Source organism: Trachemys scripta, chromosome 15 (genome assembly GCF_013100865.1).
Source record: "Trachemys scripta elegans isolate TJP31775 chromosome 15, CAS_Tse_1.0, whole genome shotgun sequence".
NCBI classification, from domain to species: domain Eukaryota; kingdom Metazoa; phylum Chordata; order Testudines; family Emydidae; genus Trachemys; species Trachemys scripta.
The window spans coordinates 15,633,882-15,659,953 of NC_048312.1; the positions used below are offsets into that span (position 1 = coordinate 15,633,882).

The following is a 26,072-nucleotide window of genomic DNA, read 5'->3' on the forward strand; positions in this document are numbered from 1 at the left end:
TTGGGTTAAGGTATAGCTAAGCAGAACTCAAGTTTTACTATATAGTCTGCAGTCAATCAGGAAGTAAGCGGGGAATGGGAACAGGGAATGGGGGTGTGGGAATTGAAATCAAGTTTCGCTAATGGGAACAGGGAATGGAACAGGGACACAGGCAAGGCTCTGTGGTGTCAGAGCTGGGAAGGGGGACACTGAGGAAGGAAATTGGAATCATGCTTGCTGGAAGTTCACCCCAATAAACATTGAGTTGTTTGCACCTTCGGACTTAGGGTATCGTTGCTCTCTGTTCATGGGAGAAGGACCAGGGAAGTGAGAGGGTAAAGGAATAAGCCCCCTAACAGTTGAGTAGCTCAGTAAAGTGCTACACCCATCTTTCAGAGATACCTCTTTTGTCCTTGATTAAGGTAGATCCATTTGAACTTGTTAGTGGAGCTGTTCCTGGTTTTCATGATTCAAATTTGATTCCTTCAGGGAATCATAAAACATTTTTGTGTTGTTAGTATCAGCATAACACAGTATTTCTTCTGCTTTCTTTTCCAATCATTTATCGTGTAGGACACAAAGCTGTCCTTGAGCCATCTCTTGCAAATACTTGAATTTATTTTCCTTTGATGCTGATTTCTTGTTATTTTGCCAAGACAGAAACCCAGCATTCTTTTCCTTGAGGATCTTTTTGATTTTATTGTCATTTTCACCAAACCAATCCTGGGGCCAACGTTCATTTTTACCTAGAGTTTCTTCTGGGGCTTGAAGAATGGCTAATTTGAATATAGTCCATATTTCAAGTGCAATCTTGGGTGATGATGTAATGCTATCCATTTTTTTCCTCTAAGTTTTCCCTCAGCTTTTCTTGGAGAAATGGCTTTGCTATGTTCAATTTTGGTTTAATCTGTTCAGCATTATTTCACTGAGGGGCAACAGCAGGTAAATTAAAAATGGCTCTAATCATCCTGTGGTCAGTCCAACAGTTTGCCCCTTGCATTGCTCTGGTGAACTTAATAGCCCTTTGCTGTATAGGTGCCAGTGCTTTCATCTTGCATGCACCAAAGAAGTTTTCTATTTGTTAGCTTGCCTGAAGGTTGGGTTGGTGACAACGAGCTCATGAGTAGCCCACTTGCAGAGTCGGAGGAGACCATTTTTCATTTTTCTGACTCCATTGGTCTTTATTACAGCGCTCCAAGCCTCACTATCTTTTCCAACTCTGGCATTAAAGCCTCCCAGAAGAAAGAACTTGTCTTCACTGGGTATTGATTGGAATATCTCTCTCTAGACAGGCTGGAAACTAGGATGAAGAGAGAGTGTGAAGCAATATTCAGCTTCAAAAATCAAAATCTGGGACACTCTTCTATAACCATGAACATGGGCCAGTGTGATGGGTGTTTACTCCACACCATGTGATGAAAGGGTTAATGTGGGACTGACAGGGTGGGGTGGGCGAGGCCCAATTAAAGATGAGTACCAGCTGGGTAAGGAGATGGGTGATTTGTATAAAGAAAGAAGCCTGGAGCACACAGGGGCTTTAGGGAGACAGTGAGAACTCTGCAGTCACTTTATAACTGCTGGAGAGCAGAGGAAGCAACTAGAGAGAAGCAGATGTACTATAAACCCAGGGAAGAGATGAGGGAAAGGGTCTGAAGGAAGGTCAAGGTAGGAAGAAGTCCAGGGAGACAGTGAAGTCTAAGAGAGCAGATTTTACCTGCTGATCACAGGGTCCCTGGACTAGAACTCAGAGTAGAAGGAAAGCCTGGGTTTCCCTACCGACCACTGAGAAAGGTGATGCAGAAAGGGAGACAGACTGTAGAATTTGGAGTCAGACCATCAGGGGAAAAGCTCTGAGCAGTGTTGGTCTGCATTAGAGTGGCAGACAACCTTACAGAACCTGGGGAAGCGGTGATGACCCAGCTGAGGCGTGAGCTCAGATTGGGTGGAGAATTTAGTTTATTGGACTTTTTATTTACCCTGGATGGGGTAGGACTGAATGTTACTTGGGTGGAGGGCCAAGTCATGAAAAGACTCAGACCACTGCAACTATTGGTAAGAGTCACTCACAGGAGAGAGATGCTGTGCCAAACCCAGCCATAAGGAGATGCTCTAGCAGTGAGTTCCCCCACCCTTCTACAACCATGAACAACCCAATCTGGTTAGCATTATCAGGATTACATTACTTGGAGTGTTTTTGAACATCCACCATGACTTTAAAACAACTCCCCCTCTCCCCTCCCAAAAAACCCCCTCCAAGATCCAAAGGAAGTCACCTATATGAGTCTCTTGAGTTATGGCCTCTTAAAATTCATATATATAATAATATTCAGTGGGATGCAAATGAATATAAGTAAATTTAGAACAACTTACAGTTTATTAGTATTCTCTTGCATAATGTTGAGTAAAAGGCATATATTAATACTGAATACAAAAATCTCAGTTACTTGGCTGGTGTGACATTCTATACCTTGGGGGGAGTGTCCTGGAACCCCCATATTCCTCATTTTTATATTATTGTGATCTTTCATATAAAGCATGCCTTGTAAGGTATCAGGGGAAAGGTTATGATCTGCTGAAAGTCATTTCTCTGTCCATATATGTAGTTATGTGCGTATGTGTGTGTATGAAGTTTTGAGAATTATGTGGTATGGTTGTCACTAAAACATGCTGTAAATTGGGGCATCAGCAAGATATTAGCTCGGCAAAGAAAGTAACCAACGCCCGGGCGGGGTCTCAGTCAACCCATCAACAACCACTGTCTAGCAAGGGAGCTACAATGCAATGACTCACCCGCATGAGGCCACACCAGGGTCAATTGTTCAACCTTGCCTGGAAACTCAGCAATGCCCCAGACATGCCTGGACTTGTTTTCCAAACGCAAGGTATAAAACAGACAGTGGACACATACTGGGCCCTTTCTCCTGCCCCCACCTATGCTGCAAGCAACAAAGACACTGAGGAGAAGAAGACAAGACTCCAACAAAGGAGACAGGCCCAGGTTTCAAAGCTGAAATCTGTGTATTATGAACTGCAATATCCAGTGGGGTGAGAAACTGCGTAATTTAGATGTTGCTCAGTCTTATAGGGTTGAGAGTTTAGACTGCATAGTTATATTTGCTTTTCTTTTGGTAACTAACTCTGACTTTTTGCCTATCACTTAATATCACTTAAAATCTACCTTTTATAGTCAATACATTTGTTTGTTTATTTTTAACAGTGAGTTTGTATGAAGTGTGGGACAAATCTGCTCAGGGTACAAAGGCCAGTGTATATCCACTTTCCATTGTTGAAGTGGTGAACCAATCAATAAATTTGCGCTGCTCGTCTTGAGCAGTGCAAGATGGTATATGCCCGAGGTACAAGGCTGGGAGCTGGGTATCCAGCAGGTAACTAAGAAAATGAATGCCACTGTGCTTCCCAAGACTTAAAGTACTTATGTATCACGGGCAAAATACTAACTAGAGCTGTCTGAAGTGTTTCTGTGCAAACTGTCTTTTTTTAAAAGTGGAGAATAAAATAAAATGAACACCTGAAAAAAGTCATCTTTGACCAAAAGTCGAAAACTTCCAGAAGAAATTTTTTTCAATTCAGAAATGCCGCCACAGATCCTTATACCCCCATTCTTGTTTTTGGGCCTGGTATCCAGTGAAATTACAACTCCCATGATGCACTGCAGCAGCTCAGCATACAGGGAGACCATGGTGTATCATGGTAGACTTAGTCTGGACAGGCAGCCCCATCCACAAAGGAGAATGGGTGCCCCATGCCCTCAGACTTCAGCTCATGTGAGGCACCACAATGACATTTCTGAATTGAAGTTTTTAGCTGAAAAATTGGAGGTGAAAGCTTTTGACAAAGGCAACTTTTTTCCAGCCCAGCAAGACTTTGCTGAAGTAGCAACAGCTCCATTTAAACGGAAAGAACTAATGTGCAGAGCTATGGGCTAAACAAAGATGGAGGGCATTGAGGCATGCAGGCAAGGAGCGAGGGGCTTCTTGGAGTCTGTACAGTACTCAGCACAGAGCTGTAGCAATTAGCAGATAACCAGTCTGTTTTTAGCACACTCTCAGAGGTCAGTCAGATTCCCCAGAAATGTATTACAGCAGTAAGAATTGCCACCTGGCAACCAGTTGGTCAGTCCTGCTCTATATCCTGCCCAGTCACTATTCTTTGGGTCTTGTGTTGGATGAAACATTGCTACATCATTTCTGCCCACCAAGTGGAAATACAGGGAGGGTATTAACTTTTAAATTAATGTATATGGGTGGGGGGTGTTTGGAAATAAGAGGCTTCCCTTCACGTGAAATTCTTGTAAACTAAGGGATTGTAATAAGAATCAGTTCCTTGGCAGGGTGCGAAGATGTAAAATGTCTCTTCCCCATGAGTTGCAACCATCGAGTAAAAGTCTGATTGCACTGGGCATGATTAAAATTAAATAAGGTGAACGTGTCTCTTGTTCTTGGGGGCTTGGGAAAGAAAATAAAAACCCCTGTTACTCAAGCCAGGCCTCATGGCCAAAAGTAATTAGAATTATTGGCCATCTAACAACTGATGCTTTCATTCCCTCCCCAAACACTAAACAAAAGCAACAGTGTGGCAGAAACTTGGAGTCTCCCCAGAGAACTTCACTTTGGCTCAATGGAATAAACCTGGGCAGGCATTGCGGATGACTCCATTTATTAGATGGTGCTGGGTGCCAAGCCTGTCCTGTGCCATTTCTACCACTGGCGAGGCAGAGCTGCTACTTCTAGCTGAGCAACAGGGGCAGCTTAAAAAAAAAAAAAGAGGAGGAGGAGTGTGGGGGGGGGAAGCATAGCACAGCTAAGCTTCAACTTGCTCGGATATCAGAGGAGCAGGTGGAATGGAGAGAAAGGGAGGTGGAGGACAAGTTTAGCAAACAGTCTGAAGGTTATTATTAGTATCTTCTGTTGAGGTTTCCTCTGCAACAGCACATTCCAGTCTTAGCAAGTGTTATTCCTCAGAGAACTGGACCCGTTGCTGAATGTACTGCCTCATTAGAGTATCTTCATTCCTCCTAGAGTACTCTCTGACTAACGGGATGTTCTCAGGGGACAGGACCTGCCGTCATGGGCTCCACTGGACATTGGTGTCATTTCAGCAAGTGCCCCCTTTGTCCTTAATTTTGAACTTCTTATGCTCTACGTAATACATAGGTGCTGGAAGTAGGGGTTCTGGCTTGTAGTGGTCTCCATCATATACAGGGTTTACAGTTGGGTTCAATGGCTCTTAGCACCCCCACTATACAAATTGTTCCAGCACTCCTGATGTAATGCTGTGGCCAGCTTCATTATAGAAGATAGGCAGGCCTGAACTCAAATCCCAGATCAAATCCCTATAACCCATATCTGTACTTCAGAGCAGGCACTTCTCCCTGTAATGGGCCCAGGTAGGACTCTGAATTTCAAAGCCACCTTCGTAATGGATCCAGATCTGACCTTTCCCCAAACTTTACAGTGAGAGCATTCTCCTTCCTTATTCTCCCATACTTGATCTGGAGTCAGCGCCTCTCTCCTAGATTTGACTAATTAAGGTTTCCTGCAAGGAGGACAAGAGGGGGCTAATGCATCTCTGAATTCAAATCCTTACTTAGGCCACACAAAATTAGAAGTGAGTTTGAGGGTCTCATTCTGAGGCAAATTTTTTATGTGGTTAATGGATATCACCTAATTTTACTCCTAGTCTGCATAAGCCAACGCAGTTGAGTAGCATTGGCAAGCTCTTATCAAAAGAGGTCTCAGACTAATAGCCTGGAGGTGCATAGACAGAACAGCAAGAAAAAAACTAACGTAGCATCTGCCAGTACTATATAAACTGGCTTACTCAGCACAGTGGGGCCTTCACTTTCACAAGCATCGCGTTTCACTCATGCATACAAGTTTGGCAAGAAATCAACATATGCCCAAAATAACCTATCCCTGGAAAGACAGGGAGGCTTGCACATGAGTATACGCAAGCGGGATAGGAAATGGCCTTTAAAAAAAACCAAAAACGCAATACAAACATGCAGCCTAACTTAAAGCAGGTAATCTTCCCTGAAACCACACCAATGCAAAGATCCAGGAGTCAAGCTACCAGGGACAATCATTTCCTGCAATTCTCGTCCATGTGTTAACACCCAACTAGTTCCCCATTTTAAAAACATCCCGGTTGTAAAAGCCAATTAAAACAAATCCTGCCTCTTATCAGCAAAACAATATCCGTAGCAACTTTAAAAGTAAGGTTGCCTTTCAAAATGGGCTCGGTGTTTTTAAGTGGGCCGGAAGCCAAATTCATGGTTTGCAACACCCCCATTTGTGTTGAGTATTACTTTGTGCTATGAGACCTTCCATTGAAATTACTGGGAGTATTTGAGTAGTAACATGCTACTCAACATGAAAGAGTATTAGAATCTGGCCCACTATGAGCAGGATTAGGCCATAACTGTTACTATAGCAGAGGAAGCATTTACAAAAAAAAATTGGCAAGAGCTTAAAAATAAAAAATATTTAAAATCTAGTAGATATTTTCCATCAGATTTGAACCATTTTAGAGCAGGCAAAACTTCGTAGTCTAAATTATGTATTTATCAGGGTCCATCAAGAAGGACAATGGTTAGATACAAACACGTGTGTTTAACTCTTAAAGTTTTGCAAGGTTTAGTTTGCTAAGCAATACAAAATAACAGCTGGATTTTGAAGTCAGGAACTTCCATGTATAGCAGAGAAAATTATGTTTAAACCTAACCACCTTGGTTATAGAATATACTTTGTATCTATTCAGCATGTCCAGGGATTTACCTTCCAACAGGACCACAAGAAAAATAAGTCTTATCAAAATATTCTTGAATATTACCAAGAGCTGTTCGAAAATTTTGCAACCTTGAGGAGACATTACACACACAGACACACACAAAAGGTTAAAAGAACATTAAAATGTTGTGAAGTCAAGCACTCAAAAGTTAGGAAATGCCAGAATTAAGGAAGCCCGTACAACTGTAATTTTGCCCCCTTGGTCATATGCATGATGATGATACAATTTTTAATTACATGAGTGAATAACAGTTTTTTACATAGATTGCCACATCAGTCAGTGCTCAGGATAGACTTGCTCTGGTGATGATTCAGGGGTGTTCAGTAAAGGCGGCTGTTGCCTTAGCACCCTTGCTTCATTTGTTGCAGACATTGGAAGGTATATCCTCATGAATCAGGGAGGAGATTGCAAGGGAAGGGGGAAAAAAAGACTGTCTCTTGGTTAAAAGAGTTGAATGCTGCCCTGGAAAACTGGATTCTGTTGCTGCAGAGGATCTGTACATGGAGTACAGTTTGTTGAAAGTTTTTCTGTCACAATCAAAATGTCTGGCAAAAACAGCTAGGTTTCAGCTAAGTTTGATTGGGGGGTAGGGGGGAAATCATATAGAAATATTGTTTAATTTTCAATTTGTTAAGAAAAAAAGTTTTTGAATGAAGAGATTTTGTGGAAAAGCAGAAATAAGACTTGATTTTTCAACTTCAGTATGCAGCAAAAGAAGAAACATTATCCTGCAGGGCATGGAACAACATTAGACCACTAGAATATGCTGCTTGTTATAGGGCAACACTAGTGTCCCGCCCACTTGATGGAGGAGGGATGGGTAAAAGGTTTGAAGGACACATATAAAGCAGGGGTTCTCAAACTTCATTGCTCCGCAACCCACTTCTGACAACAAAAATTACTACACAACCCCAGGAGAGGGGACCGAAACCTGAGCCCATCCAAGCCCCGCCAAAGCCCAAGCCCCACCACCTCGGCCAGGGGGACAAAGCCAAAGTCCAAGGGCCTCAGCCCCTGGCAGGGGAGCTTGTCACCTGATCCCTGCCACCCAGGGCTAAAGCCCTTGGGCTTTGGCTTCAGCTCTGGACAGGGGGGCTCTGGCTTCAGCTCCTGCCCTAGCAAGTCTATTGCCACCCCTGGTGACCCCATTAAAAACGGACATTGCAAGTCAGCTGCCAAAAGAATTCAAAGCCAAGACCATCATTTTTTTGAGACATACCATACTACCAAATAATAATAGTAAATTATATGTAGTATTAACAAATACATCAGAGTGGAATTTAGCCAGATTTTATTCTGGTGGACAATTTATCTAATCAGGTTTGATTCTGAATTAAATAAAGTAGAAAAAAAAACCCTCACTGTCCTTTTCACCCTGGCATCAGTTATACCCCAGATTTCATGGCAGGCTTAGTTTCAGGAGCTTAGATTATTAAAAATATCTTACCTGCAAGTTATGCAGAGGGTAGACAGAAGAACAAGTGCAAAGAAGACAATTCCAGTTATTATTGCCAGCATCATCGTGTTTTCCATTCCATCCTGCCTCACCACATCCATGGCATTAGGTTCTGTGATGTTCTTATATTCAAAGAGCATCGCAAAGCCCCTCCCACGATCTGTGGTCGTGATCAGCTCCATAATCACCTCCACCATCTCCAGAGATGAATTGAAGACCAGGGTCTTGTTTAAAGGCAAGTTTGCCCCACAGAAGCGAGAGGAAAATGTGATGAGGTCAGAAACATACAAGACATCCTGGGGACACACATCTGCTGAAGACTGCTGGGTGGTGGAGCTTTCTTTTGGTAAGACTGTTGTGGAGAGAGTCTGACTCTCTCCCAGGACCTCATCTCTCCTTCTAGCAGTGAGGTGGGCAAGCAGGACTTTCCCTTTCAAATCTCTGTTCATCTCTAGGCCACTGATATTTTGCCGCTGCGTAGTGGTATTGCCAGCCACAGTGAATGGCAGTCCATCTGGCTGAGCCTTAGCTGTTTCTTTGGGTTCTTCCATCTGTCTGAACTGTTTTTCTTCAGATGTTTGTTTGTATTCTTCTTTTTTGGAGGTAGTTACTGGGAATCCATCGTAGCGGCCAGCAAGACCCTTTGACTGAGCTCCAGGGCTGCTATGTTTCTGGGTTGCCTTTGACATCCCAGCCAGAACAGAGGATTTTGTAGGAGCAAGAGTGATGGGAAGATCAGAGTTTTCTTCAGTAGGAAACATCTCCAAATTTTTTCTTTTAGAAGAAGAAAAAAAGCCATCCCAAGGGTCTGGAGTTTCATTTGAGCTCTCAAATACATCAAAGTCAAGAATTTCCAGGATAAGATGGGTTCTAACAGGAATGAAAAACTGCCACACACAGTGTGTCCCTGGGTAGTAGTTATTTGGAAAGCCTGGTGATAAAATAAGACCTCTTTCCATGGAGTCCAATACTGCACCACAGGAATAATATACCTGGAGGGAAACAGACAGACAAATAAAAAGCAAATTAAAATTTAAAAATCACCTTTTTTAAAATGGATGTATGTTAGTGCTGTAAACTAAGGAGATAGTATTCAGAGGTCTAGGCCTTTTACATCTACTATCTTAAAGTATCCATCTTCAGTTGGTTGACATAGAACATCCCTTAGGAAATTAAAATTCATAAAGCTTTTAAAAAGCCAATCTTCTACATTCACCATTTGGAGCATTAATATTTAAAACATATGATCTCTTTTTGGACGTGTATGTTGCATGCCCAGTCTCCCTTTCTTTACATGACACAAGTCTCAGATGGCAAAAGCTTTCATAGTATCAGTGCTTGCACTTGAGAGAAGGTGAAGAGACTGCTCTCTCACAGAACTTTCATGCAAGATTCCTCCATAGACACGGGAAAGTAAATCACACCTCTGCCTTGGGCAATATTCTTTAAAGGAAGAAAATCCATAAATAATTAGGTCACCAGCCCCTGTCTAGGAGCCATGTGTTCACCAGTGTTAGTTGGAGAAAAAGGATTTTTTTTTATTTAAAATCATTAGTCATCTTGGTCTGTTATCTGTTAAAACACAAAAGAAGCTTGGCAGAACAACAGACAAGTCTGTATATAGCCATGAGGTCAAAACAGTCCAGATTTTTATTCTCTTTCTCCCTCCCTTGGTTCATTAAAATTAAAAAAGAATTGCTTTGAAACTCAAAGAATTATTAAATGTCCTCAAACAGTGGCCAGATTTGCTCTCCTTTGCAGATTTCCAGAACATGAATAAGTGATTTTCTGCAGATGCTTTCCATTTTTTTGGCAGAGGGGAGTAGGGGTGGCAGGTGGGGACGAGAGAGCGAGACTATTTTATGCTGGAATTAAATTACTGCATGGCTAGATTTAGATAACCGTTGTTATCCTAGGTCTAATGAAATAAGCAACAGGCCATTTTGGTGTTTTGGGGGCATGAGTTAGGTTAAAGCATCAAGTCTCAAGTACCGGTAATTAGTTTATCTATGGAAATTAAATTTTTCACATCTCCATCTTATCAGGAGACTATAATTCACTGTCAAACACTGTGTTTCATACTCAAATGGTAAAGAAACTACAATTCCTGCATACACATGCAGGCCTTGTCTTCACTTGGGAGGTGCATTCTTAACCTAAGTTAGCTAACTTGAGGTAAAATCCTACTGAAGACAGGGCAATTCACATGCAGGTTAACAGGTGGAGTTAGAAACTATAGGAGAGCCTAGTAGAGTTAAAGCCTACCGTCTGATAGTCTCTAATTCAGTGGTAGGCAACCTGCAGCCCATCAGGGTAATCTGATTGCCGTCTGCGAGACATTTTGCTGACGTTGACCATCCGCAGGCTCGGCCCCCCGCACCTCACAGTGGCCAGGGTTCACCGTTCCTGGCCAATGGGAGCTGTGGGAAGCAGCGGCCAGCATGTCAAAATGTCTTGCGGCCCAGAATCAGATTACCCTGATGGGCCACAGGTTGCCCACTACTGCTCTAATTTTACCTGATAACCTGTCTGAGAGCTACAAACTGCCTTGTCTTCACTATGAGTTTAACTCAAATTAGCTAATTCAAGTTAAGAACACACCTTTTTACCTAGTGAAGACAAGGCAACAGAGTGTATAGTATGGTTTCCTTTGTTGGGTAATGGAAGAGGGCTTCTATGTTCTACATTAGAAGGAAGTCAAAATCATGCAGATTTACCTCTGCAGGCCTGGTCTTCTGTTCGAACTTTTATTACTGTAAAGTTATTTACATGGGAAAAGTCATGTGTTAATTTGGAAACAAAATCATTCTTCTTACATCCCAGTCACTGGAGTGTTCTACAAGTGTCACCTGAGTTGGACATTCTTTAGTAGAGCTCTGATATGAATTTATTTTTTATTTAAATGTATATGAAACTTGTATGAAAATTGCTAGAAGCAAATAGTATTTACCTTGGATGTGATGGGCGGTAAGAGCACTGGCCTAAGTCTACTCAAGTTCACAGTGACTGGAAGTTGCTGTGTGTCTATGTGAAGTGAGCTAATGGTCTCCGTCCAGGTTCTGCTGAACAACTTGGTCATCACCAGAACCACCACTACAGATGGCCTGGTTCACAGGTGTCTTCTGACCCCAAAAAGGTGGCAGGGGGAGCCTTGCACACTGTTACTTATGCTATAACAGTTCAACAGATCCAGGACTTTCAGTCCAGTACAGTCCATCCAGCACTTTTGACAAGTTCATCTCTTTTTCTATCCTTAGTTTTGGCTTGCATGTGCCATTCTGGGTGGATTATGTATATCTCCTTAGTAGAAACCCCCGTCCGTGAAATCTCAGATTCAAAAGCAGATGACCAGACAGATTCCTTTTGATTCCCAGAACCACCAGAGGATTGCCAGTTGCCTCCAATATCTAGCTGAAAGACTGCTGAATGCCAGCAGGTAAAATGCTTCTCTCAAAGAGAGCAAGGGTGGGTGAATTGTATACTGCAAATTGCAAAATTAGGCTAGAACGGTCACCTCAATTGTGCAATCATTTATTTATTATAGCTTGAGAGTTTGGATTCAAAACTTTATCCCAGAGGAAGGACAACAAGAGACAGAATATGCAAGACAGCTGAGAAAAAAAGATTCCTGAAGAAGAGACAGGACTGATGAATTTATAATCCACAATTGAATGATTGAAAAAACATCCAGTGAATTTGAGTCATCTGTTACAGAGGCTGAATATCATCTATTCAGATTTTCACCACATTTACCAATGTATAGATTCATAGACTTGCGGAAACATGCATTTAGGCAGAGAATTTGTTTGACACATTTTATTTTTAATCTTTCCAAATTATAGGAATTTTTTTAAAGTGGTAAAATATGCCAACATCACTCAGATAAATCATGGGGAAGGCTAATCTTCTGCATCTCATAAGAAGATTTTAACAGATGGTCAGAGATTGGGCAGGGGGCTCTCACATCAGTCTTCTGAGATATCATGAAGAATTTTATACAGAAGGAGCACTACTGCAACAATGTGCCATCAAAAGATACCTTAACACAATGAGCATGGAAAGGTCACAATTGGGAGTGCTTATCCCCACCAGCACATGAAACTGAATGACCTGCTCAGACAGATGAAGGTTCCAAGGGATGAGGTGAGGAGAAGAGAAGGCATCAGGGGTCAGTGAATGGTTTGATGGTTTCTAGGCTCCAGTTATTGGAGATCCTGTAAATAGAGAGAGAAATGAAAGGAGGACAGAGAAAAGGAGAATATGAAGATATCCCATACCATAATAGAGGTATAGAGCATCAATGAACACAATCATAGAGAAGGCTACCAGAGTGTCATGGGTTGTTCACTGCTTGTAAGTTTGACTAGGACTCTCAATTGTTTTTAAAACTCCATTGAATGGCCAATTCCCAGTTCACTGTGGTCAGGTATTACCCTGCTTATCTCCCAATCTCAGACAGCTATCCCACACAGGTGATGAAAGTATAAATGTGGGCTGGAGAGGCTAATTAACCCACCCGGGTGCACCTGGAGGGTCTGCCAGACCTAATTAATGATGAAACCCAGCTGGGCAGAGGCTTTGTGGTGCTATAAGCAGAGGAAGTTTAGTGCAGAAGGGGCTTTCCTGGTAGTAGCAAGTGAAGAGCGCTGTAGGGAACAAAGAAGTCCCTTGACGGGTGAGGAGAAAGCCCAAGGAAAGGCTTGGTAGGAAAGTGGCAGTAAGGAGTCTGGTGAAGTGAACCCTGATGGCCTTTCCTAGAGTCCCTGGACTGGAACTCAATGCAGAGGGCAGGCCTTAGTTCTCCTACCTGCCACCCAGAGAAGGTAGTGTGAAACCCTTGACATAAGGGGGCAAAGACTTTTGACAGCCCTCAAGGAGTGTATGGACCACTGGGCCTATAACTGAGGGCAACAGACCAAATGGAGGGATCTGATGTTTCTGTTGGACTTTCTGCCCCTCTGGAAGGGGTGGCACTGAACATGTCCTGGGCAAAGGGCTGAGTCATGAGAAAAGAGACATAGCACTACAAGGCCGGAACAGCTGTGGGTAGAGGGTGCTAAAAAAGGAGAACCTACTATGCCACACCCAGCTGTGAGGAGGCAATCCAGTGCTGAGTGCAGTCTTCTACAAATGGTATTATCAGGACTCCATGTTTCTTGGGTAGAAGTAAACCACTGGTTGCGATGGCAGTGTCCTAAGACTCCATGATGATGTATTTCCCTATTCCACTTTATAGAGACCCCTTGGAAGCAGAAATCTCTTCCCTTACTAAAAAATAAATCCATCTTTCTCCATCATACATGTATAAGGTCTTATTCTGGGCTGCTCAAGAGTGGCTTACTGACTTTTGGCCCAAGAGGAATGAGGAGGTTGAGGCCTTTGTTTTGAGTTATAGACACAGGTGTAAGGATTCATATGGACTCTACAACTGGATACAGTTTTGTGTAATATGAGATAGAACAAATCTAATACCCTGCTGCCTTGAATAAGCCACTCTAATAACATTGTCTGGACTAGAGGAATCCTCCCAATTGACTGTCCTGCATTCTGAAGATGTAGGATTGCTCCACACTGTTAAAGCTATTACAGAACAAAAACCTAACACAAGGTATACTGCTCATACCTCAGTGCTTAAGTCGCATTGGAAAAGGAGATAAAATGTCAAAGAAGCAGAGAACTAAGTCCTGAATGTACAATAGCTGCCCATCTGCCAAACTGCCACAAATTTCAGAGACATGAAGCGGGGTGTGTGTTTCCCATTGCAGAAGAAAAATCAGTGACACAGAGTCTGTGTGTCTTCTCCATGTAATCTGATTTAGTTACACCAGTCCTGGAACAGAGGTGGTCACAAATGACAAATAATCAATCTCTTTCAGAAATCTCAGTCTGAATAACAGTGTCAGATTCCCAGGGTGCAACTCTGCCCCAAGAATGACCTCTACTTAAAGGGACTTAGGTAGAGAGTAAAGTCAGCTGTTCTTCAACAGCTCTGACAGTCAATGTTTCTTCAAAGACTGGAAGCTGTGCTCATGCTAGTAAATAACTTGTAAAACTATGTGCAGCAGTGCCACCTAGTGATTCCCACCAGAACAATGCTTTCAGGGGTGCCACAAGTCACTGAATGGGGCTAACAAGACACCACCACTGTTCTCCATTTGAATGAGAGCTGCAAATATAATCTACCCTACACTTGCATCACACCAGCAAGAAAACTATTGTCAGTCAATGAAGCATATTATAGTAGAATTCCCTACCTTAAAATCAATTTGTACAACACTCAGGCTTCGATAGCTCTGGTAAAATAAGTCACTAGAGAGAGAGATGCATGCATCAGAAATGTACAGAAGCCAAATCTCCATCTTGCTAAGACAGAATGAATCCCGCTAGGCATTTTTCATGTGGAAGCCAGGTCACTCCAATTATTAGTATTATCTCTAACTGACACACCCACAAGCCATAACTTTTTTACCTGAACTCAAATGGCTCTTCAACATTGCTGTGAATTTTTCCCCTAACTTTGGAATTTACTTATTTTTTTACCCCAAAAATTCCAATCCAGTTCCTAAAATCAAAATTGCCCCAGTGATCAGTGAGAATAAGCAAAAATGCCATGCAACAGTCAGAAATGGCTTATGGAAAGTAAGATTTGACTAAGCTGAATGGTCTCTAGAAGAAATAAATTACTATAAACAAAACTCTACTGTGATTTCTATAACTTTACTACTCATAGGCCAAATCCTGCAGTTCTTGTTCAGACAGAGGCCCAAAATGAGCAGTTGACATCAATGTAGTTGTGTATAGTAACTATGGTTCTGACAGAACTGTGCAGAAGCCCTTTCTGGGCCAGTATACGGCAGCAGACAGTATGAACACTTTCCATTTTCACAAGTTCTGAATGATCACGAAGCAGACAAGTGTCAGAGTGAAGCAAAGGACCAAGTGGTTTGTGCCTGGTCACTCATCTCTAACTCATGACGACAACGCGTATTTCATATTCTCTGTAGCAGATGGTTCAATCTGAGATTATTAATGCCTACATTTCCAGGCACCGCGTGGGACTCTAGCTGAACCACTCCCGTTGATGTTAATGGGAACCACATAACTAAAACCCTTTGAAAGGGCCTGGGATTAGTGCCACCACCAACCTCACATTCTCTCCTTCCATGAGACGTCCACAGGACCATGCAAACCTGCAAGAAATACTTGCAAAAACCTGCAAGTGGGCCAGCAGCCTCCACTTAGCTAAAGGGAATGGACCCTTTAAGATGTCCTCAGCCGGCACTGGGTGACAACCTTTGGCTTACAAACAAGGTCAATCAAAAGGAGGCAGGGTGAAGGAGCTTGGGAACATGAGCTCTGCCCACCCACAAGAGAGAAAACGGCTGGCATGAGGTAGTGCAGTGGACACAGAGGGAATATCAAGAGGGCCTTTTAGCATGTACCTAGTAAGAGGGAGGGATGTGCAAAGAAGCGCATTTATTTAAGGTGTAAGTTCCAAAGGGAAATCCAGCTGACGAGGGGGAGACATAAAGGAAGGTAAGCTATTAGCTCATTTCTAGCAAGAACCATGTTTGAGCACAATTCAAAAGAAAGGTGCCAACCTGTTTTCCTTATCTACATTAGACACAGGGGGCTGCTATCTGCAGCAGCCTCGCTGCACAGTTGTCCCAGCACTGCAGGCAGGATCCAAAAATATTTATTTTAAAGAGGGAGGGAGGAAGAGACAAGAGAGTCCCCTCATCCTGTCATCTTGAGGTTTGTGTAACTCCTCACATTCAGAATTTCAGATTCACCAGCTTGGGACCTATCCAATGTAGTTTGTTTTCTTTTATATTTACTCACCCAGGAAATATCAGCTCCCTTGGAAAAGCACCAAGAAGCAGAATGAAATTCCCCATAGAGAAAACAAGACACACAATCTACTACAGTTTTAAACAAACACACATGAGGCAATCCAAGCCGTTGATAATGATAATCTAGTCTTTGCCATGCAACCAAAAACCTGGACGTCCCAAAAAACTATTTTTTCCTTTAGGCCATAGAAGTGCTATCACATACATTCTAGCTTTACAGCAAAGGTCTCACCTTTCTGTTGTTTGTTCCCAGTTCCCAGTTTCAGACTGAGCAAATAGATTGAAATGTCACTCTCAGTTCTGGCCCTGAACAAGCTAAATAAATGAACCCCCTTCTCAAACCTCGACCCATCTAAATTTCATAGGGGGAGGAATATAGCTCTAACACTGATCACTCCCTCTAACTTTTCATAATGGTGTGTTATTACCTCCCCTTCAAGGCAATGATTTTCATTGCTTTGTTTTGAACAGCGTACAAAGAAGACTTAACATTAGGGGTAGGAAGGGCAAAGAGAAGATACACATGCACAGACTGAGGTACACAATATTCTTCAGGTCCAACTCAGAAATTCAGCTATTACCCTGTGCTGTCCTATCCTTTTCTGGAGGAGGCGTCACTTCTTTGAAATTTTGGTAATTTTTCCACAGTGAGGGCAGGGAATATTGCATGGGGGTTTTTGTTGTTGTTGTTGTTTTTAAAAGTGCCTCTTCCAGGAACAGCAGCCTGATCCTATCTCAATACGATACCATTTGAGAGATCTATTGGAGCCTTACTCATACTGCAGCTAGCTCAAGAAGTGCCATAGGAGGGTGCAATTAGGATCGACTGCTGTCAGAAAAACCTATCTTGGGGGCCAAGGTTTTCAAGCTTTGATGGCTAACTTTAGGCACCTCACTTGAGGTATGGGAACCTTCAGCTCCCATAGACGCTGCAGATGCTCAGCACACTGTCTTAAACACTCCCCCCCCCCCCCGCACAATTTTCTTTAAATGTTCAATTTTAAAATCACAGGTTTGAAAGTGTTGGCAGAACTTAAGACCACCTCACCAGCTCCCTCTCCTTTCATTCTCCCTCAGGGACCTCTTTACAAATCTCAGTTCTACCAATAAATTCTGGGATGACTCAAACTGTGCAGAGCAAGGTGCAGTGTCTTGGTTAGAGATCCCTCCCTCTTGGAGCAGAGGGAGTTCATTCTGAATTAAGGATCTCTGGAACTCACTGGACTATTAGAACAAAACCAACCAACTGGAATGAAATGATGTGTGGCCTGAACCTTCAGCCAAAACTGGAAACAAACACAGAACTTTGACATTTACAAAATAAGAAAAAAATTTGTTCACTGTTTGTAGAGGTCTTTCTTGCTGACCTGGCATTAGCTGCAACACTCCCAAAAGTATAGTGTGGTTCCCAGCTGAAACCCAATGTCCTTTTCTCATAGGGATTTCTGGGCTGAAGAAGTCTGAGCTTTAGGATGCTTCTCAGGTCCCAGATTGTGCCACAACAAGACCAAAACACAAAGTCTCTAGCATGTCTTGCATTACACTCTCACCAGGTTGGTCTTCTATGTCTTCTAAACCCCAAGAAGTTAGTGTAGAAACAGCTGGAGAGTCTCAGACCATGTCTACACAGAAAATTAGGTTTCTCAGAGGTGTGAAAAATCCACACTCTTGCATGATATAGTTAAGCCAATGTAAGTACCTGCGTATACCGTGTTAGGTCGATGGAAGAATCTTCCTTTGGCCTACCTACCACCTTTCAGAGAGGGGGATTACCTATGCCAATGGGAGGTGTTTACATTGCAGCGGCTTGAAGTTTTAAGTGTGGACAAGCTCCCTCTGGTTTCTGGAGCCAGGCCGAGGGACGTACTGGCCGCCGCTTCCAGCATCCCCCATTGGCCTGGAGCAGCGAACCGTGGCCAGTGGGAGCCGCGATCGGCCAGACCTGCGGACGCAGCAGGTAAACAAACCGGCCCGGGCCGCCAGGGGCTTTCCCTACACAAGCAGCATCCCAAGTTTGGGAAACACCAATCCAAGGTCTTTCTTGATAAATAACTAAGCCAGCCCAAGCCCCCACCCAGAAATCTGGGAAAACTAAACACCCTCCTGGATGCCCTTAACAGGTAGAACTTCCCCACTGGCAAGTATTTAGGGTCTGTGTAGATTCAAACAAACAAAATCTTTACTGGGGAAAGGGAACAGTCATAAAATTGGGAAAACACAACAACAAAATATATATTTAAAACACAACAGCAAATAAAGAGTAAAACTCACTCCCTTTCCCAGTAACTTTGACAATTGTTCATTTAACTGCCTTCCCACCTGCTCATGACAATGTCCCACAGGTACCATCTCACCCATCTACCAAATCCCACTCATGGTTTGGATCAGTGAGTCACAATAACCCACGTGTCTCTTTGTAGGCCTCTCTCCAGTACCAAGGAAGCAGCTTGCTAGTCTCACGCGGAAGTGCCATTACCTAACCCAGTTTAGTGATTCAGCTTTATATAAGGTGCTGGGTGAGCAGAGCCTTGCCAGAATCCACTCAGCTCTGCGGCTGTGCTCTGTTGTCCCTCACTGTGGAGTCCCCGCTGGAGAGGAGCCAAGAGCACCTGAGACTTTTGAGCAGAATCCTGGATGCTTGGGAATGAGCTCTTTCCTCTCCTTAGGAGCCCACTACCCCCTGCAAAATCTATATTCACATATTATTATGGCCACTAACCAGTGTCACTAAGAGAATTGTGAGTAGCTGGCCTATGCACGTGAAGCCCTATTCAGCAGCACTTGTCATAGAGGAAGTAGAGAGCTTTTTCCCCTCTGGAGCATCGAGCCATAGACCTTACACTTTATTATTTTTAAAAAGGTGACTGCTCATGGGTGTAGGACATTTGATGTTAGATGTATTACAGGCAAAGGTAATACAGACTCGATCCTAAAAAAGTAGCGAACCATGTTGTTACCACTGTGTATGACACTATGGTGCCCTCGGTGCTTTACAGATAGGCATGAAGATAACAAGAGCCCTGTCCCTAACAACTTATAATATCACATTGCATTCAAACTCTGTGTCACATGTGGGAGGTGTCGTATAGTCCATTTCTGAGACAGGGAGGTGTTAAATGTAGAAACCTTTATAGGTTGGATAAGACAGTGGTTCTCAACCAAGGGTTTGGGGCCTCCTGAGGGGCCACAAGCAGGTTTCCGGGGAGCGCACTAAGCAGGGCCAATGTTAGACTTGCTGGAGCCCGGGGCAGAAAGCCAAAGTGCCGCTGTGCAGGGCTGACTCCTGGGGCCCTGAACCCTGCCACCTGAGTCTTAAGCCGAAGCCTGAGCAACGTAGTTTTGTGGGCGCCCTGGTGGTGTGGGCCCGGGCAGTTGTCCTGCTTGCTACCCTCTAACGCTGGCCCTGGCTTTTATATGCAGAAAAACGGTTGTTGTGGCACTAGTGGGCCGTGGAGTTTTTATAGCATGTTGGGAGAGGAGGGGGCTCAGAAAGAAAAAGGCTGAGACTCCCTGGGATAAGAGACAGATTAATGCCTATCCACAGATGTTTGTCAGGATATGCGACTATCTGGCTATAAATAATGAATTGCTGCTCTGGTAGAGGCAGGGAAAGAGGTCTCATTCCTTTTCAGATTCTCAACTAGGATTTAGTTGGACTGGCCTTGGAAAAATTCTTGTCAGTTTCAAACCACAGCACTCCACATTTTATTTGATCAGGGACATACACACAGTTCTTCTTCCTGCTACACTAGTAAATTCACCCACACTGCTGCTCACAGGATTCAATCTTGGGTTTCTGAAGCAGGGATGAACAGACTTTAGTGCTGTCTACAGACTGCAGTTAAAGCCATTTCCAGCTCCCATTCATCTGTGCCTATTGCGGACATGTGTTTTCAGCAATGGGTAACATTTTCCTTTGGGATTTGAGGAAAAACCAACACTGCATTTTTGAACAGATGCTCTTGTTATTTTGGTAGGGAACAGCAGTTCCACTACAAGAAAGTGATTATGGGATGTGACATTTCCACTCTGAAAATCCCATTTCTAGGAAAGGGTCCAAGTCTCTTCATAATCCTTCCTGGCACATACCTGACAGCTTTACAGGACCCTGTTTTCTTGTGTATCACTAAACTTTCTACTATATTTTCTCCAGTTTACAGGAGAATGAAAAATGCAAGTAGGACTCCTAAGTAAGGGAAGATTATAAAAGCCTGTTGCTACCAAAGTCAAGGAGGGCAATAAGATTATTTAGAGTAAAGGAAGGGAAGGACTAAAGTCTAGTGGGTAGAGCAAAGAACTAGATGTCTGTACTCCTGGGGTCCAGTCTAAAACCTGCTACTAATTTGCTGTGTAAGTTTAGGCAGGCACTTAACCTCTCTGTGCCTCAATCTTTCCATCTGTAAAATAGGGATACTATTTACTCACCTCACAGGGAGACTGTGAAGCTGAATTCATAATTCTGGAGGGCTTAGGAGACACTTACATTTTACTGCATAAGCCTGCGAGTACTGTCTCTCAGTCAGGGGAGACATCCACAAACAAAGGCCCTTCTGATACTAGGCTGCATTTTGGACTCTTTGTTTCACAGCATACAAACAAATTAGATAATAAACCTTCTTGCTAGAAGGTTGTAACATGACACTACTTTTATACAGAATACACACGAACCACAAAACAGGAGTTCAGTTCTCTTCTGGGAGCCCAGGGAGAAAGGACTGTGTCTCTGGAGGGCTGAGAGAACTGCTAGCACCCTGGATAGAGCAGTGCTGCTAGCAGGGACCGGGGGAGCGAGAGACAGCTCCTGGCTGGCTGCTGGGGTTTGCAGGTGGTGGCCCTGAGGCAAGGGCAAAAAGGATGCTGGGGCCAGGAGGAAGTGGCCAGACAATTTGCTGCAGTAGCCACTAAGAGAAGTGGCTGAACAGCAGACTGCAGGTCCCCTGGAATGGGGGAGCACAGTGTGTGGCATGGCCGGAGGGCTGTGTCGCTGAAGAGGACACTGCGGTCCTTGGAGAGATGTGGGTCCTAGAGCAAGAGTGATGGCAGCAAGGCATGACCCGAAGAGGGCGCACTAACACACAGAGCGAATTCTCAATACAGCCAGGCAGGAGGCCCCAGAGTGGTGAGTGAGCCCCGTTACAGCGGGTCTGCACAACTGGCTGTAGATGTGGAAGCAATCACATGTTCTTCACCAGCCTGCTGGACTGTTAGGCAGGCCATCCCCCCAAGTATGCATCAATCAAAGCAGCCGCAGAAGAGGCACGATAAGATCAGCAGTCTCATTACAGAGGCCCTTGGTATCCCCCCACCACCTGACCAGCTTCACAGCTGCAGACTAATGTATTTTGATACCTAGTCTCAAGCAGATTGCATAATTGTACCATGAAGTCACTGTCCCTCCTCTCCCCCACATTCGATTTTCTCTGGAGGAAGAAATTACAGAATAAACATGGGCACGCCGACGACCATCAGGCAGAACAACAAGGCTCTCCGGCTTCTACAGAGAACAACAGAACTGGTTTTCATTTATCTGTAAGCGTTTTCCAGCTTACAAACAAATGCTTGTTCCCAGACGCACAAACAGAGGCTATTTTCGAACAGTTACTCACTGAACACTACAGCTGTCCATGATATAATCAGCAGCTCTTTAACAGCAACATAATCAGCATCTGTACAACATTTCACATCACAATTTGTATTTGTGTACAGTGCAAGTACAGATACACTAAACCAAAATCCCAGAACTGAACATCTATGTTATTTGGAGAAGCTCAGATGAGGAACCAAAACTTCAGCATCTCTAGCATCATTTAGAGATGGGTCTTGACTGTAAACTACTATATAAACATGATCTTTGGGCAGAATTTTCAGGAATAGTCACAGATTTTGGCTGCCAATTTGAGACACCTTGGGCCTGATTTTTAGAGAGGATGAGCACCTGTAGGTCTTATTTACTTTAGTAGGACATGTAGATGCTCATTGCTTTGAATATAAGAACCAAGGTATCACGATGGGCTCCCAAAAATGGAGGCACCCTGAATCTTTCATAAAAGCAACTTCAGCAACCATAGCAAAATGCAACGATGTTTTACTTCTTCAGGATTGTCATATATATATATAGACCTTTTCATATGCATCTAACAAAACTCCTATTCTTTACCAAGACAGCTCAACAATATAGTAGCTTTCACTTTACTATACAGCCTTTACCCTCTAGCTAAGAGGAAGAGCAGAAAGGAGAAGACCCAGCAAATAAAGGGAGATTTACTGACCTAATTTTACTGCTATAACTCCACATAAACACTCCTGTTCCAGTATAAGAATGCTTTTTCCGGGTTTACCTTAAACCCCTTCAAAAAATGATGTAAGCTAAACCAGGAAAAGGCATTCTTATTCCAGAATAAGAGGGTCCTTACAGGGAGTCATAAAAAAGGCTACATCTACACTACGGGGGGGGGGGTGTCAATTTAAGATACGCAAATTCAGCTACGCGAATAGTGTAGCTGAATTCGACGTATCGCAGCCAACTTACCCCGCTGTAGGGACGGCGGCAAAATCGACCTCTGCGGCTTCCCGTCGACGGCGCTTACTCCCACCTCCGCTGGTGGAGTAAGAGCGTCGATTCGGGGATCGATTGTTGCGTCCCAACGGGACGCGATAAATCGATCCCCAAGAGGTCGATTTCTACCCGCCGATTCAGGCGGGTAGTGTAGACCCAGCGATAGCACTATAATTATACCAGTATAGTTATGCTGGCAGATTTCCCTATGTAGACAAATCTGAAGCACCCTGGAGGGGGCAACAGTAGACCTATTGGTGAGACCATGCCTGAAATACTGGTCATTTCTGGATCCCTTTGTTATAGGGGAGAAACTGACAAATTGGAAATAGTTCTGAGAAGAGCAACAAAAATTGAGATGGATGGGAGATTAAATACATATAGTTTCGCTCAGCAAAAAGACAAGGGGCTGGGGAAACATTCTACCATTTTGTTGTGTTGGCCTTTGTGACAGGGACCAAAGTTTTCCCTCTGTGTTTGGAAAGAGCCTAGCTCATTATGTGCACTACTGCAATCTATATAAATACTTGATGGTACAACAGGTAGTAATGGGATGAAGTTAAGAGACAAAGTTTAGACTGGATATTAGCAGAATATTCCTGCAGTGAGAGCTGTTAGGTTGTTGAATAGTCTCCCAAGGCAAGTGTGGAAGCCCCAATACTGGAAACATTTATAAACTAGAGAAAACACTAGTACAAGTGTACAATATAGATAAGAGTTCTGCACTGGCAGAGAAGTGGACTAGATCTGTGGTTCTCAACTTTTCCTCCATACTGCAACCCCATGTTACAATTTGAAGGTTCAGAATCCACTCCTCTTCCTAAATCTATCCAGGAAGAAAAAGGATGTTGAGAACCCTTGGTGCAGTGGGTCTTTCCCACTTCTGGATTAATGTATTACATTAGAAGCAGAATTTCCAAATCCATTCTTAGAGGGTGGGAGAGGACAGGACTTTTAACTAGCAAACAAGATCTGTATTAAAAGCAGAAATCTGTCTCTCATTAGTAGCTCACACAAACTAGTGTTACCCTATGGTATAAACTTCCAGGGTCATACAATAAGTTCAGTGCAGATGCAAATAGTCTTTGCTCACTGTTTTTTCCTCTCATCTTTACACAAACTTTTGACAGCTATAAAGAAGCTACAATATACGTAAGATAACAGACACCATGGAGAGGTGGAGTTCGTGGAGTTCACAAAAACAACTGTTGTCTTCTCATAGATTTTTTTCTAAGTCCCAAAATTCATGGCTGATCCTTGGGAAAACTAGTTCTTGTGTGACCGTAAATGCAATAGGTTCAAACCCTATTAGGGCTGGGAATTGCTGAAGTGTGCATTGCTTTCTTTAGAGAGGTTCTGTGGTTTGGATGCAAAATGCCATATCAAACAAGATCCTACCTTCATACAAAGCCGCCATCCTGTTTTTCCCCACTTTTTGAAGCAAATGCAATGCCAAGTGCTCTCATTCGGAAAAAATAAAAAAAATTAATGCCTCAGAAAAAGAAACAAAGGCATCATTTAAAGAGTCTCCTCAGGCAAATAATCATGAATTTGATGGGAGCACCATAAATAACAAAAGTAAACTGTTGTAATGAAGAGTTCAAGATGCCATGATCATTTGCTTCAGGGCTTTAATAGGTCAATATAGGTTCTTTTCCTACTAGACTGAGCTCCAATTAACAAAATTTATACAACACACCATAGAAAAATGTAATAGTAAACGATATGGCTGGTGGAAATTGATGGGGGTGGAGAAGGAACTCTCAGAAGGTCAATCTGGTTTTCATTTTCTAGAAACTGAACAGGCCAAAGCAGCTCAAATTAAAGAGTAAGGGAACATGGTCAGAATGTGTTTGAACTTCTCAGCAACAAAGAAAAATGTACACCAACCAAAACCTATAGAGTTGCAGTAAAAGAATCTTGTTTGTAGTCCAGTATAGGTCAATATATGCTGTGTATGTCCACGAAGATACATTTGGATAGGTTGTTTGTTTGTTTGTTTTTAAAAAGTAGTCTTTTGTTATGGAAGTCGTTTCTTAAAAGAAAATTCAAATCACTAATCCACATACTTCTCCACTGTCCAAAATTTAAAATAAAAAAAATTATCAAAGCAGAAACAGACTACCTGGGTAAGTCTCTTTCAAGCCGTTACCACATAGTCAACAAAACACCCACCCACTCTGTTTCATGGCCAAAAAAGGTTTTGAGCTTTAAAAAATAATCCACAGCTATACACACATAAAAGTGCCTTGCAAATCAATAAAGGCTGGTTTGAGCTTGGATTTCTTTTTCAACCACATGAAGCGAGTGTTCCTCATCATGGCACTTTGGATGTTTCACATGTTGGGTGTTTATGTTGTAAAACCATATGGAGAAGAAAACATTCCACATGTGAAAGCTCATCTGCAAACATTCCATCTCACCACTTGCACCACAGAATCATTACTGTGCCCCCTCAGATACTCTTCTTGTCATTCAAGGAAACAAGTTCAAGGTAAGGAAATAGGGATGAGGGGGCCTTACAGAGAGGACATTTATAATGATTCTTTAATACTTACAAACACAATTTTGGAAATAATGTTTGGTTTATAACTACATTTTAAAATTCACTAGGTATCCAAAAATCTGTTATAGTTCAGATGGTGGGAGCATAAATGGCAGTTCTTTTCCCTACCTCACTGTGCCTGGGCTAATCGCTTCTTGTGTGTGCTGTAAAGGGAAATTTACAAGACTCCTGCTCTGCCAGGACTTCAGAGAGCAGGATGCTTGTAAATTTCACTTTACAGCCTAGACACAAGGACAGACTATTTTGGGCGGGGGTAGGGAGAGAGAGAGATGGAAAATGAGGAAGCCTCAGGGGCACTGCAGCCAGAGGAAAATCTGACATTGAATTTGTTATTATAGGGTCCCAACCAGAGAGCAGTTTATTTTCCCTAATAAATCTGCTTTGCAGATGCCCTTTCTTCTCTCCCTTTCAAGTTACCAGGAAACTTGGAATAAGTTACTGTTACTTTTAGAAGCAAGTCAAAACCTTCAGCCTACCAGGCTTGATATTGTCAAGGCCAGCCTTAAAAACAAACAGCTACATGGGGCCCTGAAACTCAAACAGGCAGGTCTTAACTCCATTTGAAAACACAACTCCCAGTCAGTCAGATACACCCTCCCCACCACACATATGCACAGACCTATGCTGTTGGCAGCAGACCAGAGGACTAGCAACTCATGGCTTGATCCTCAGTTCCAGCAGCTTGAGGTCCCACATATTATGCAAACCCTGAAAATTATCCCTTTAAAAGGGCCTGAACTATCACTCTGGGCTGAAGAGTTTGGTAACTGAGGCAGCTCGGAGTCCTGCTAAGTGGAACATGTACAGGCAATTAACCCAGGAGGGCTCTTGCCCATCAGGTAAATTGAAGAT

The 26,072-nt window shown here is 43.1% G+C and overlaps 1 protein-coding gene across 4 annotated transcripts in view; it reads right to left on the reverse strand.

Annotated features, from left to right (window-relative positions):
• Positions 1 to 26,072, reverse strand: part of LOC117888122 — a 49,074-nt gene that overhangs the window by 13,965 nt on the left and 9,037 nt on the right. For 2 of the 4 annotated variants that reach the window (XM_034791233.1, XM_034791236.1), the window contains exons 1-2: positions 11,196 to 12,247; positions 8,237 to 9,237 (exon numbers count right to left, since the gene is read on the reverse strand). In XM_034791233.1, the coding sequence (XP_034647124.1) occupies positions 8,237 to 9,237; positions 11,196 to 11,324 (1,130 nt within the window). In that variant the 5' untranslated portion in view covers positions 11,325 to 12,247. Of the gene's footprint in view, positions 1 to 8,236; positions 9,238 to 11,195; positions 12,248 to 12,284; positions 12,460 to 26,072 lie in introns of those variants that run through there. The other 2 variants (XM_034791235.1, XM_034791234.1) reach the window with 2 other exon arrangements.